Source organism: Penicillium robsamsonii (assembly GCF_028829455.1).
Source record: "Penicillium robsamsonii strain IBT 29466 chromosome Unknown utg000005l_segment0_segment0, whole genome shotgun sequence".
In the NCBI taxonomy this organism is placed as follows: Eukaryota; Fungi; Ascomycota; class Eurotiomycetes; order Eurotiales; family Aspergillaceae; genus Penicillium; species Penicillium robsamsonii.
Genome location: NW_026643223.1, coordinates 2523612 through 2537595, shown reverse-complemented (window position 1 = coordinate 2537595; position 13984 = coordinate 2523612). Strand labels below are relative to the sequence as shown.

Genomic DNA, 13984 nt, shown 5'->3' with positions numbered 1-13984 from the left:
TCATTGAGTATAGAGCTAAATCATATTCAATGAATTTTATGAGATTCACATGTTCTCTATTCCTTTGTTCCTATTCAGTGCTTAATTGACAGATCTCGCACGTGATTGGGCGCGTCCGTCGCGCGTGTCCGCTTTGGCAGAAAAAACGTTCCTGAATAATGCAGAACGATTTAATGGCTCCTATTATTGATGACATTGTTAGCATTGTGAGCCCTGGAGCGATGGATGAATCTGTCAATAATACTCCCTCTCGAGATATAAAAACCATTCCGAGTACCCCCCGGGCGAAGACTACGAAACTATCGCCACTCTTCAAGCGACCCCATCGCAAAGATTCACCCAACCAACACAACTACTTGAACATCCTTACTCGCGCCATAACAATACTGTCATTCAAGTTGCTGCATCTTCACCCATTGGTCCAGTCTCTTCCCCTCCCCGCCGAGTCCAAGGAGGCTCACTTTCGTCTTTAATCGCTCCTTCTGGGACTCAATTCCGACCTCCTGCTTCTGGTCCTACAAAACGAACGCCCAAGTTTGATCTCGACGACGGACCGACATATCGTGGTGGCTCATCAGACGAAGAGTATCACCTACAGAGTACAGACATTAAACCATCTACGTTTGCAAAAACCATTCGGGGTCCCGAAAAAGAAAAGATCATGGAGTCGCCCGTCCGCCCTGAGGCCGGGCCAATGGATCGGTTCCGAGAAATCACAACCTCTGCCATGTACGATCCGAACAATACTGCACCCGCAATCAAGCGGACTGCGGACCAGATGAGTCCGCCGGCAACGAAGGGAGTTGCCATGAAAAAAGCGCGCCAAGATGCGCCCTCTCGCGCACAGCCTGTGGGAACTCCAGACATCCTGCTCCATGAAATTAACGACTTCAGACTCCGCGTCAAAGTTGAGCGCATTCTCAAAGTTATGCCGCATATGACTGTTCGAATCTGTATGGAAGCGATGTTGAAAGCAAAGGGTAACTACGACGATGCCCTTCAAATCCTTGCCAACATGGATGCCACCGACCAACAAAATGGTCCTGTGGTGGTTGAATCTTCTGATGATGAATTGAGCGGCTCCCCGGCCACGGGCCCGGTTCCCATGGCCAAGCAGAATATCAAAGCTCGTGGCACCATTCAGGACAAGTGGGCGGCAATGAAGCAGCCCAAGGGCCAGGATTCCGATGACGAAGGAAAACCTCGCCGCCGACTCATTCGTGGACCTAAGTCTGACAGCTCTTCCCGTGCCGTTTCTCCTGTCCGTGCTATCACAATCATAGATGACAGTCCCCAGAAAAAGAAGCTGGGGCGACTTCAGAAGGGCCGCAAAGCTCCTTCGCCTGACCGGTCCGAATCCCCCGAGGCTATGATGAGTGATTCGGACGATTCAAATGTCCAGGTCCAGGAACCCACCGCTGGCGGTTTGGATTCCAAGGTCTTGAAATTCTTCAACACATGCCGTGTGCAAGATCTCGCTGATATTGCCTCCATCCCCGAAGAAACTGCTCAAATCATCATTTCGAACCGTCCATACGAGACCCTCGATGAGGTGCGTGTGGTCTCTGCCCCAGTTGTAGAGACTGTGAAACCCAAGGGCAAGAGAGGAGGCAAGGCCCCTAAGCCCATTGGAGACAAGATTGTCGACAAGTGTATTGATATGTGGACTGGATACCTGGCCATTGATGCTCTTGTTGGCGAGGTTGAGGAACTTGGCAAGCCAGTCGCCGAGGAGATGAAGAAATGGGGTGTCGACACCTTCGGAAAGAAGGGCGATCTGGAAATTACCAACCTGACTCCTTCCAAACCGGAACACGACTCGGGTATTGCTACCCCGGCATCTGAACGCCAATCTTCCGAAAGCGACGAAGAGAGCGGCAAGCTGGTTGTTTCGAAGCGCAAATCTCGTTTCATCTCACAACCGTCTATCATGGCCGACGACCTGGTGATGAAGGATTACCAAGTTGTGGGGATCAACTGGCTGGCATTGTTGTTTGAAAAGAAGCTCAGCTGCATCCTGGCTGACGACATGGGCCTGGGTAAGACTTGCCAGGTCATTGCATTCCTCGCGCATCTGTTTGAGAAGGGCATTAAGGGCCCTCACCTGATTGTTGTCCCATCTTCCACTATTGAGAACTGGCTTCGCGAGTTCCAGAAATTCTGTCCGACCTTGAGCGTCATGCCTTACTACGCTGGTCTCAACGAGCGTGCTCTCATCCGTGATGAGATCGAAGAACGACGTGACGAGATCAACGTTGTGATCACTACCTACACGATTGCCAAGGCAAAGCTTGATGCCAAGTTCTTGCGCGACATGGATTTCACTGTTTGTGTCTATGATGAAGGCCACATGCTGAAGAACCATCAGTCTCAGCTGTATGAAAAATTGATTCGAATTCGGGCACGTTTCCGTCTGCTTCTCACCGGTACACCTCTCCAGAATAACTTGCAGGAGCTGGCATCTCTCCTCGGCTTTATTCTTCCCTCGGTCTTCCAGGAGCACAAGGAAGACCTTCATGCAGTGTTTTCTAACAAGGCAAAGACGACCGATGAGTCCCACGCCACTCTCCTATCTCAGCAGCGCATTGAGCGCGCGAAGTCCATGATGAAACCTTTCATTCTCCGACGAAAGAAACACCAGGTCATTGATCTTCCGGCCAAGCATTCCCATGTTGGTTGGTGTCAAATGAAACCTTCCCAGGTCAAGATCTACGATCATGAAAAAGAGCAAGTGCGCCAGCTCTTGGCAGACCGTGAAGCTGGAAAGAAGACTGGCTCCAAGTCGGCCAACATTCTCATGAAGTTGCGCCAGGCTGCTATTCACCCCCTCCTTGCTCGTCGTCACTACACCGATGAGATTCTACGGAAGATGGCTAAAGCTTGTTTGAAGGAAGACAAGTGGTCGCTATCTGACCCTAATATCATTCTTGAGGAGCTTATGCCATACAATGACTTCGAGTGCCACCACATGTGTGTGGAAAACCCCAATTCCCTCGGCAAGTTCAAGCTCAAGAACGACGAATGGATGGACTCCGGCAAAGTGGAGCACCTCAAAGAGCTTCTCACCCGTTTCATCGCCAATGGCGATCGCACCCTCATCTTCTCTCAATTCACGATGGTTATGGACATCCTTGAGTATGTTCTGGAAACCTTGAAGATTGAATTCGTCCGCCTGGATGGCCGCACGAACGTCGAGGACCGCCAATCCATCCTCGACGCCTTCCACGAGCGCACCGAGATCCCCGTCTTCCTCCTGTCTACCAAGGCCGGCGGTGCCGGTATCAACTTAGCCTGTGCCAATCGCGTGGTCATCTTCGATTCTTCCTTCAACCCACAGGAAGATGTGCAGGCTGAGAACCGTGCCCACCGAGTCGGCCAGACCCGCGAGGTTGAAATTTACCGTCTGGTGACCAAAAACACCATCGAGGAGCAAATCTACGCACTGGGCCAGACCAAGCTGGCACTTGACCAGGCCGTGGCTGGAGAGGACGAGGCCGGTGCCAAGAAGGGCGAGGAGGCCGGCATGAAGGTCGTCGAGGGAATGATGATGGCCGAGCTGAAGGTGAAGGCAGAGAAGTGAGCGAGCACAAAGCAAATCAAAACAAACTAAAACAAAAGAGAAACAAAAACACGAAAAGAAAAGAAAAGGGTCATACTGGAGTTTCTATTGTGCGTATCTGCATGGTCATGCTGATATTGCATCTAATACCGTGCTGAAGATGGCACAGTTAACACATGGTGTTTAGTGGGGTTGATTTGATATCATGGCGATTCCGGGAATCGCATATCATTTGTTAGATTAGAGGATCAAAAATCCAACTGTTATTTAGTGCACAATTTTTCTAAGCTTTGTAACGCGTAGTGGTATGTATTATAATAGGAAGGTAGTCATCAAGGGTGAGCATGAGGTATGTAAGTGGGGAATAATCTATAGACAGAACAGGTGGAAGCAATCAAAAACACCTCAGAATGCAGATAGGTACAAGCAACACAAAAGGAATAGTGAACTGAGAGAAAGCAGAGAAAACCGAGAGCTATGCATAGTGGGTCGAGAACACCGTGAAAGAAAGCAATGATGGACGATAAATGGAACCTAAGGCGTAAAGCAACATTTAAACCGTCACCTGAGATGGAGCCTGAGCCTGTGCAGCGGGAATAGGAGCCTCAACAGCTGGCTGCTCAGCGTCAACTTGAGTAACCTTGGCCGGCTGAGGAGCAGAAGACCGCCGAATGGGACCACCTCCATGAACGGCTGGCGAGGGTGTCTTAGTCCGAACGGCACCGCCGCCAGCCGCACGAGCAGCCTCGGACTCCATAGCATTCTGCACAGCCTTAGACTTAGGCTCAGACTGGGTCTGTGGTGTATCGGTCACGCCGGGGGCAGTCTCCCACTTTTCATCCAGACCGAGTATCTGATCAACACGCGCAGCAGCAGGAAGCAGATCATCGAATTTCAACCCGCGGCAGATATCAAGATACGTCTTGCACAGTTTCGTATCCCTGAACTCCTTGTCCTTGCCAGGGATCAGTATATTCAACAGGTACTTGGTATTGCCCAGACGATTCTCAGCCTCAATGCAGAACTGCAGGTAATCATAGACGACATCCCGCCACGGCGCGATGCCGCCATCCTCCTTACTCCGGAAACAAGACGAGTTGGTCTCCGCAGAGGTCGCGATCATCGCTCCGTCAACGCCGTGCTCGGCCATCAGTTCGAGGCCCTGGTCGCGCGATGTCACATCGCCGTTCATCACGCACGCCACGCCGGCCTCGTGGCAAATGCGCGCTACCATGGGGAGCTGGTCGCGAATTGCGCGTTCACGCGGCCGCATGGGAGTCGTGCGACAGTGCACTGTCAAGCCTGTGATGCCTGTTTTCACGAGGCGGGAGACGAGGGCCTCTGTTTCTTCGGGCTTGGAGAGGATGCGGATCTTGACCGAGATGCCGATTTGGAAGGGTTCGCCGACTTCCTTGACGAGGGCTTCGAGGATTGATACGAGGAGGTCGGGGGTGCGGAGGAGTGCAGCGCCCATTCCGCCGCTTGTGGAGAAGGGTTTTGGGCAGCCACAGTTGAGATCGATGCCTGAGACGTCAGCGGCCACGACGCGCGCCGATTGTACTGCTAGCTCTGGGTCGGCCGTGCCAATTTGGTAGATCAGACGGCCCTTTTCGCGCACTGGGTCGATGCGGTAGAGGATTGATTCTTTGACTGGTTTGTTGGGACGTCCGCCGTTGCTGGGCATACGGGTGAATTCGATTGTGCCGTTTCGCGGGTTCACGCGTCGCTCGGCGCCGATCATTGAGCGATCGACAGTTTCGGGGCCCCAGACGAGGTCGGCGCCATATTTCAGTGCCAGTAGGCGTGAAGGTAGTTCGCCTGATCGGACCATTGGAGCGAGGACGATTTTGTTGCGGTAGTCGACGCCGTTGGCAGGGATAGGCACGCGCGGCACAACGGCCGGCGCGGAGGCAGTTGCAGTTGTGGTTGCGAGGGTTGCCATTGTCTTGCGGAGAGTTCTGATCATAGCATTCCCAGGTGCGGGGAGAGGGTATAAAACAATCTTTTTTTTTTTCCCTGGTCGGAGGGACTCCCGATGGAAAGGTTGAATCACGTGAAGATAGTGGCGATAACCTTTTTTCCAGGGCAAGTTGGTAATTTTCATGTACTTTGGTAATTTAAACCTGACAAAGCTATTTCGGCGGGTCATCCATTTTCCGATATCATAAGCAACCAATGAATGGACCCCATTCCCTGCCAAGGATCACGACATCTCCTTTGTGATTGTCTACAATTCCAAGGTTCTTTCGAGGGCTTGATATTTCCAAGATTATCTCGACAATTGAAGTGAACATAATTGCAATTAGATTTGTAGGACGCGTATACTGCCGATATCGGCGTGTCTCTCTCGGGCTCGGGTAGGTACATGCAGTGTACATCCTGTCAAGTAGCTAATAGATATAGTGTACATGTACCTACATGTATAGTATAGTATGTCTTCATTCGTAGTGAGAGCACAAGACTTCAATTTGTTGTACATCGACAATCGATCTAGTCGGAATATCAATCTGATTCGGGATGATCATAGATGCCGACTTTCGGAACTGCCATGTTTTTTTTTATAGATTTTTTTACACCCTTCCAACACAGTTAAGGGGTAACACCACCACGCATCACAACTTATACCTGTGATTGAAGGTACAATTTCAAGGGTTGGATCAAAAATACTAAATAAAACCCCCAAAATAACATTAAAAAGTGTTTCCAACAGAGCCAATGACTTGTCCTCCCTTGGCCCGACTGGGAAGTGCTACCTCCACCGCCTCCCGCTCTGTTTGGCGCACATCAGCAGCGCTGCCCCCCACTTCTATTGCCCCTCCCTCTTCTCCCTTTTCTTCTCCCTTATCCCGTGTGGCCCAAGTATCTAGACACTTTTCGTCTACTTCGCCCAACATGACTTACTCCGTCCGCAAGATCGGTTCCCCATACACCCTCGAGCACCGTGTGTTCATTGAGAAGGATGGCGTCCCCGTCTCCCCCTTCCACGATATTCCCCTCTATGCCAACGAGCAGCAAACCATCCTGAACATGGTCGTTGAGATCCCTCGCTGGACCAACGCCAAGCAGGAGGTACGACAACACCACCTCCATTGACCCTCGTCCAAATGCTGATTGCATCAACAGATCTCCAAGGATGAGTTCCTCAACCCCATCAAGCAGGACACCAAGAAGGGCAAGCTCCGTTTCGTCCGCAACTGCTTCCCCCACAAGGGTTACCTTTGGAACTACGGTGCCTTCCCTCGCGTAAGTTTTCGACCTCCCCACCACATCCGTGGGATAGGAAGAGGGGTGACAAAATTGACTTATGAACCAGACTTGGGAAGACCCCAACTCCATCCACCCCGAGACCAAGGCCAAGGGTGATGACGATCCTCTTGACGTTTGCGAGATTGGTGAGCTTGTTGGCTACACTGGCCAAGTCAAGCAGGTCAAGGTCCTCGGTGTCATGGCCCTGATTGACGAGGAGGAGACCGACTGGAAGATCATTGTCATCGATGTCAACGATCCCCTTGCTCCTAAGCTCAACGACATCGAGGATGTCGAGCGTCAGCTTCCCGGCCTCATGCGCGCCACCAACGAGTGGTTCCGCATCTACAAGATCCCCGACGGAAAGCCCGAGAACCAGTTCGCCTTCTCCGGCGAGTGCAAGAACAAGAAGTACGCCGAGGATGTCATCCGCGAGTGCTCCGATGCCTGGGAGAAGCTTGTCTCCGGCAAGACCCCCGTGGCGAGATCAGCCTGTGAGTTCTATCCATGTACATATCCTTGCTTTTGAGGGTATTGAAGCTAACCAGGACCAGTGCCAACACCACCATTGACAACTCTGCCGACCGTGTTGACCAGGCTCAGCTCGCTGCCATCCCCCGCAACGAGACCCTGCCCCCTGCTCCTATTGATGGCAGCATTGACAAGTGGTTCTTCATCTCAGGTGCCGCAGTATAAATGATATTTTTTGCAAGAAGAATATAAAACTAACCAAAACTTTCAAGCCTATGATCGTCTACCTGGTGGAAATCACATTCTTCGATTTCCCGAGGCAAGGACTCATTTTTGAATTGTGAATGAATTGATCTCAATATTTCCTCTTTACCACCCTAGCGTAGAGAAGAGTAGTCTCTGATGGACCAATGCAAATCCAAACAACTGGATAGCAATGAAACAATCACCATTTTCAACTCCAGCTTGTGCAATATCTTTAAATCTACTCCACTAAGCCTTATATCAGGTACGAAGAAGCATAAACAGCCTTTCTTCTCTACCAAAGTAGGAACATAAGAATAAACCAAGTATTCCATTATGCCCAGCAGCGCCAAAAATCGTCAGATGAAACAAATGATAGGTAATATAATACACGAATACACAGCTCGAACAACACAACTTTCCACTAGTTCTTCAAGCTGGCCTCCCGCTGCAGAGCTCTGCCAACACGGGACACCTCCTCGATAACATCGCCAATCTTCAGCCCGCGCTTTCCAACATCCAGCATAAGCTCCTTGCCGCCCTTAAACCCGACAGTCATGGTCGGTGACTCGGTGGAGTTGCGGGGCAACTGCGTGACCTTGATATCGATGTGAGTCGGGCTGCTTGTTGGGATAGTGTCTGGTGTGCGCAGCATGCCCAGGAAGAGGCGGCATGGCCGGGCAGCTCGGGAGAAGGGGTTGTAGGCGGTTCGGAAGCTGGTTATCGTGGCGATGGGGATGGTCATTGTTGCGGTTTAGGGTGGTGAACCGGGTGGGGAGATGTAGCGGACTGGTAAATTGATCAGTTTTTTTTTTGTTATTTTAAGAGCGTGTGATATCATGTGGCTCTGTCTTGGTTCCGTTGTTGCGTACCTGAGTGGATGAGGGCTGGCGGGAAGTTTTTTAAAGGTGGTGTTTTCTGGGGTTGATTCTGCAACGGTTGGACAAATGACCTTCGAAGGAAGATTGGTCCAAGGGGAGAATTTCGTAGATCTCAGCCGGTCTGCGACAAGTCTAATAGGCAATGGCGCAAGGTCAATTAGAAGTTCTAATCACATCCGAGTCTCCGTTGCGAATTGCGGTTGAAGGAATGGGGCATGTTTGACTTGGATGCAAACACCATGCCGAATGACGCCCGTCAACATGGCAACTTTAAGATGAACAACTCGACATTTATCAAACAACTTATTGCTTCAAATATTTCAAAATATTCTCCGCCGGTGTCTATTTTCCGAAATTTCTCTTCAACTCCTCGAACAGACAGTACTTGAATGCGTCACATTCGAACAAGCAATACTCTTATCGCAAGATGTCCCCCACGACAGCTCTCCAGGGACGCGTGAAAGAGCTCTCGGCTTCCCTAGAACAAATCCAGCCCCTTGTGCATCGACTGCGCGATTTTACTTCATCCATTGAACAGGGCGATGAAGCCCGCCTAGAGCTTGGGAGTGAGATACATTCCCGGCTAAAGGAAGCCGAGCAGGAGTTAGAGCTGCTGCGTGTGGAGATCGAAGCGCTGGAAACTGGGTCAGATAGCAGGCGCAAGGCATCTGCTGTCCATGCACCAAAGGATGCTGAGAGCGAGCGGGCTATTTCTATGGCAGGACGATTGGCCGAGGATCTCAAGAGGTAAGATACCCCTAGAGGACTTGCGCATGCCGGAGATATTTCCTTGTCGTGGTCCACTGGCTAGACTTCAAATTTGGAGCATATGCTAACCAGCCCTCTAGAACACGAGGAGATTTCCGAACCGCCCAATTACAAGCGAAGCGGAATGCCGAACTCGCCAAGCGGAAGGAGAGAGAATTGCTGCTATCAAGATCGCACTCTTCCGATAAGAAGCAGCCGACGGAGAAGTTCACGCAGGATGACCTTGTTCTGAACGCCTCGAACGACGTGACATCTGCGCTGCGCAGGACCCATCAACTTATGCAGGCGGAGCTCTCCCGCAGCCAGTTTGCCCAATCGACCCTTGGTGAGTACCTCTTTCCTTTTCCTGATCCTCCCAGACGCTAATATCTCTTGATTAGAACAATCCACAGCTGCGATCTCATCTCTGTCTGAGTCCTATAGCAGCCTTGATACACTTCTCTCTTCATCCCGCAGCCTGGCTAACTCTCTTCTCCGCTCTCAAAAGTCCGACACATGGTACCTTGAGACTGCTTTCTATATTCTTCTTGGGACAATTGGCTGGCTTCTATTCCGACGTGTCTTCTATGGGCCTCTTTGGTGGCTTGTATGGCTGCCTTTGAAGCTCATCGCGCGGGTTGCGTTTGCGACACTAGGTGCAGCCGGACTGTCCACTACAGCTGTGCAATCTGCTTCTCAGTCCCTCTCAGGGGATGTCTCTACCGCTATTCAGCAAATGGCCACGGCAGCTGCAACAGAACCCGTCACAGCCAGTAGCGTTGCCCGGGAGCAAGAGCCGTCAGCACCGAGCGACAACAATCGTGTAATTGACGAAATTGGTGACATGGTTGAGCAAGAGAAACAAGAAAGCATAGATATTGACGATGTGACCCCGGAGGAGAGGGCAAGACAAGCAGAGCTTCCCCGGAATACAAAGAAGAGGATGTTCGAGGCTGGGATGGAGGAGCCGATGCGAGATGAGCTATAGATATTGATACAAGCATTAATGAGATACCATGCAATCATGACCCCTGCAACATTGATCTTTGTACTCTATAATACCAGCATTGACGGTGGTGATGGGCTTGATGTATACCTATGTAGGTAAGCTGCTCTCATTGGTCAGTGTTTAAGTGCTGCGCGTGTCACGTGGAGACGCGTCTTGATTGTGGAGGGCGTCAGAGAGAGATCTTCAACACATCGCGGACCAGCTCTCGAGATAACCTTGGCTTCCTAGATTTCGGGTTCATTAACCACAATGGCTGCCTCTTTTTTCAATAATAAAGCTCGTGCCGCTGCCGCCGCAGCATCCAGCAGCTCCAAGCTCAAGGCTGGTGACAACAAGGAAGATTCCACTCGACTCCAGCCGTGGGTTGAGAAATAGTGAGTCAATGCTTTATTTCGAGCGCACCCAGCATTTAACTAACATTTATTAGCCGCCCCAAGACCCTAGATGATGTTGCTGCGCAAGACCACACCACCAAAGTCTTGCGGCGCACTCTGCAAGCTTCAAACGTAAACCACCCAGCTCCGAACAGTTTGAGACATTGAAGTAACCCCATCCAGCTCCCCCACATGCTTTTCTACGGACCCCCTGGCACAGGAAAAACATCCACAATCCTCGCCCTTGCCAAATCCCTCTTCGGGCCCGCCCTTTACCGCTCCCGAATCCTAGAACTGAACGCCTCCGACGAGCGCGGTATTGGCATCGTTCGCGACAAAGTGAAGAATTTCGCCAGAGCCCAGCTCTCTCAACCAACCGGCCTGGACGCCGCCTACCGTGCACAGTACCCATGCCCACCATTCAAGATCATCATCCTCGACGAGGCAGACAGCATGACGCAAGACGCACAGTCCGCTCTGCGCCGCACAATGGAGACATACAGTCGGATCACGCGGTTCTGTCTTGTTTGCAACTATGTCACACGTATCATCGAGCCGCTTGCTAGTCGATGCAGCAAGTTCCGGTTCAAGATGCTGGATAATAGCGCCGCCGGTGAGCGGATCTCGAATATTGCGGAGCAGGAGGGTTTGCAGCTCGAGGATGGGGTCATCGATACGCTTATCCGGTGTGGCGATGGTGACTTGCGTCGTGCTATCACGTATCTGCAGAGTGCGGCGCGCTTGGTCGGTGCTACGAAGCCGCCTGCTGTAAAGGATGCTGATGATGATGCCGAGATGACGGATGCCGGTAGCAATTCCAGTGTTATTACGGTTCGCAGCATTGAGGAAATTGCCGGTGTGCTACCGGATGATATTTTGGATTCTCTTGTGGAAGCTATGCAACCCAAGAGTGGTGGATCGGTCTACGAGGCTGTCTCGGGGGTGATTACGGATCTTGTGGCCGATGGCTGGAGTGCTACGCAGCTTGTTGGACAGGTTGGTCCTACTATTAATTTTATCATAACCTCTTGCTGACCTCTTCTAGTTATACCGCCGTGTAGTTTTCAGTGAGGCAATCCCCGATATTCAGAAAAATAAGATTGTCATGCTCTTCTCGGAGATGGACAAGCGGCTGGTTGACGGGTCGGACGAGCATCTCTCCATGTTGGACCTAGCATTACGCATTGCTGGAGTCCTGCGTGGAAATTAAGAGGCATTTCCTTTTGATCAAAACTCGGTTCGAGCTTAGACCCTCGCGGTCAGCAGTGAGACTCCCAGAATACTTGATTGAAAAGAAATATGGCGTTTGGGACAACGATGGCCTATATGGTTGAGGAGTTATATTCGGATTTCTCTAGCACTTAGATTTTGTTCGAATGGAATGATCATGATACCCTTCCACGTTGCTTTTGCGCAATCTACTAGATACAGGCCTCCATGATGAGTCCGAGCGACCTGATTTATGCACAGACATAGCTCGAGATTATGTATCACCGCGTCTCAAGGTTAGCTGCTCGAATAGTAGGCAGACAAGCTGCGATTTTGGTGATTTTGACTGAAGACTCGGGACATTGAGCTTGAACTGACACCAATAGCAACGCAGACTTGGAAACGGCGTGAAGTAATTTCCTCTAGATCATAGGCAGCGATCACGGCCCTATGGCGCTGCATATCCTTGATCTTTCTTTCATTTGACAATAAAGCAAGAGATAGATACAGGCAATCCTAAACAAAAGGCTAGGTAAGAACCATAGCAGTCTAGAAGAGCTCATCTCTTTCACAATCCTTGTTAACCCTTTAAAATCAACCATGACTAGGTACTCTTGCAATGTTTGCCTTTTTATTCTCACTTGCTACCAACCCTCATCTCCTGACAGCCTGGAATCTCAAAGTCTTCAATAGCCCTACATATTCTGCCGATCCTACATCCGGACTCATATTTTCGTTCATCTTGATATGGATTCTACGTACCTTACCAGGCAGCACCATGGAGCCAGCCGTGATCCTCGCCGTGCTGGTAGAGCTAACCAAGGAGCTGGTCACGCTGATAGACAACACTACTCCCGAAACCAACCATACCAACCCCAAAGCCAACACCATCAGGTAAGCCATACTTCACAAGAATATATGCTCTCCACCACTATGTACTATCGCATCTACTGTGTTGCCACAAGTATCGGCCTGGAGAGTGGAGAGTATACCTGGTGATATTTAAGCATTTGATGCCTCTGCCTTCTCATCTTGGTTCTTCAACGCACTACTGCCATGATGTATATGTCAGTCTATGAATGAATCCCTTTTGATCCATGACTGACAAATGAGATGATGTTATAGCGCAGCATTAACTTGACTTGTTATCTCTGCCACGACTCCAGACACCTTCAGCGGAGTTGTCCACTACTTGCCCTTTGGAGAGCTGCCGTCGAAACCCTTTGCCGAGTACAAAATACCCTCCTAAAGTTCATTGGTTCATTGCTGATAAAATATCCCCAAGGACCGCAATATCAACCCACTGAACCTTTTTGAACAAATCGACATTGTGAGTATTGATTCTGCAGAATCTTTTGTATCAAAACTAACCTATCGATACAGGGGATACTTATTGCTTCTCTTGCTAGAGCTCTTCCCGATGGGGATGGTGACATCCCTATGCAGTAAGTCATTCTATAAGGAGTTCCTTGTCCGGTCAACCGAAGGCTCGAATTTCAGGGTGCGAGGAAGCAACAATCAAGTCCTAAAAGGAGGATGAATAGTGACTTTGATTTTATCAAGTCGTAGGATGAGCCTAATCGAATGCCTTGGGCTCTGAGGGAGCTTCCTATAATAACCTAGTACATCAAATATTTCGTTTTTAGGGCTTTGGTGTTGACCGTCATGACCCTGATGTGGTATAGCTCTACCTGGGGCCCCTGGGCCAGGGGGATCCCACTTGCCTCGGGTAAGATATAGTAAGATATATAACCGTCCATTGCCTAAAGGCTGAAATTGGACCTACAAATAATCTGAAAGGCGTCTTGTTACAGCCGAATATGCCGGGATGTCGTCCTTCAGAGGCCGAGTGTGCCATTAAAAGGGTACTTGTACACAGTTGATTATCCTTAACCTCACTGCCACCTAGCAAAATGCTGTCCAAGTTGTGGACTACTGGTTCTATGTCCAAGTTTACAAATTTGTGCGAAGTTGAGTTTTGACCGATATCCTTTTAGGTTTAGTAAACGCCTAATAATGACACGCTGTATCATTGAAGGTATAGTTAAAAGATGAAGTCCAGTATGATACCTCGGCATCGGCGATTTTCAATCAAGAATCCATGCCGGTAGTCGGCAACCGAGTACCGAAGACCATGTTTATGCCCCGCTAATAACGACCGATTAGAGTCTGTAGATAAATAAATAATGCATAAAAGCCAGTTGCTTCAAATAGTTACAGGGAAGATCAGTGACAAATATCAAGA

At 50.1% G+C, this 13984-nt stretch overlaps 7 protein-coding genes across 7 annotated transcripts; 5 read left to right on the top strand and 2 right to left on the bottom strand.

The window, feature by feature from the left end:
• Positions 1 to 158: 158 nt before the first annotated feature.
• N7447_009000 (DEAD/DEAH box helicase) lies at positions 159 to 3580 on the top strand (the record flags this gene model as incomplete). The annotated part of the gene is made up of 2 exons (XM_057233262.1): positions 159 to 206; positions 275 to 3580. 2 exons carry the CDS (start codon positions 159 to 161, stop codon positions 3578 to 3580), a joined length of 3354 nt encoding a protein of 1117 aa, XP_057082804.1.
• Positions 3581 to 4112: 532 nt separating this feature from the next.
• On the bottom strand, positions 4113 to 5501 carry N7447_008999 (tRNA-dihydrouridine(20) synthase (NAD(+)); the record flags this gene model as incomplete). The annotated part of the gene is made up of 1 exon (XM_057233261.1): positions 4113 to 5501. One exon carries the CDS (start codon positions 5499 to 5501, stop codon positions 4113 to 4115), a length of 1389 nt encoding a protein of 462 aa, XP_057082803.1.
• A 950-nt stretch (positions 5502 to 6451) lies between these two features.
• ipp1 (inorganic diphosphatase IPP1) lies at positions 6452 to 7501 on the top strand (the record flags this gene model as incomplete). The annotated part of the gene is made up of 4 exons (XM_057233260.1): positions 6452 to 6628; positions 6683 to 6802; positions 6873 to 7303; positions 7360 to 7501. 4 exons carry the CDS (start codon positions 6452 to 6454, stop codon positions 7499 to 7501), a joined length of 870 nt encoding a protein of 289 aa, XP_057082802.1.
• Positions 7502 to 7943: 442 nt separating this feature from the next.
• On the bottom strand, positions 7944 to 8264 carry N7447_008997 (mitochondrial 54S ribosomal mL53 protein; the record flags this gene model as incomplete). Its single annotated transcript, XM_057233259.1, has 1 exon — positions 7944 to 8264. The coding sequence occupies one exon, from the start codon at positions 8262 to 8264 to the stop codon at positions 7944 to 7946; it is 321 nt and encodes a 106-aa protein (XP_057082801.1).
• Positions 8265 to 8827: 563 nt separating this feature from the next.
• N7447_008996 (putative protein transport membrane glycoprotein Sec20) lies at positions 8828 to 10135 on the top strand (the record flags this gene model as incomplete). Its single annotated transcript, XM_057233258.1, has 3 exons — positions 8828 to 9147; positions 9249 to 9493; positions 9549 to 10135. 3 exons carry the CDS (start codon positions 8828 to 8830, stop codon positions 10133 to 10135), a joined length of 1152 nt encoding a protein of 383 aa, XP_057082800.1.
• A 270-nt stretch (positions 10136 to 10405) lies between these two features.
• Positions 10406 to 11740, top strand: N7447_008995 (replication factor C subunit 2; the record flags this gene model as incomplete). The annotated part of the gene is made up of 4 exons (XM_057233257.1): positions 10406 to 10530; positions 10584 to 10662; positions 10714 to 11526; positions 11576 to 11740. 4 exons carry the CDS (start codon positions 10406 to 10408, stop codon positions 11738 to 11740), a joined length of 1182 nt encoding a protein of 393 aa, XP_057082799.1.
• Positions 11741 to 12358: 618 nt separating this feature from the next.
• Positions 12359 to 12637, top strand: N7447_008994 (uncharacterized protein; the record flags this gene model as incomplete). Its single annotated transcript, XM_057233256.1, has 1 exon — positions 12359 to 12637. The coding sequence occupies one exon, from the start codon at positions 12359 to 12361 to the stop codon at positions 12635 to 12637; it is 279 nt and encodes a 92-aa protein (XP_057082798.1).
• Positions 12638 to 13984: the final 1347 nt, after the last annotated feature.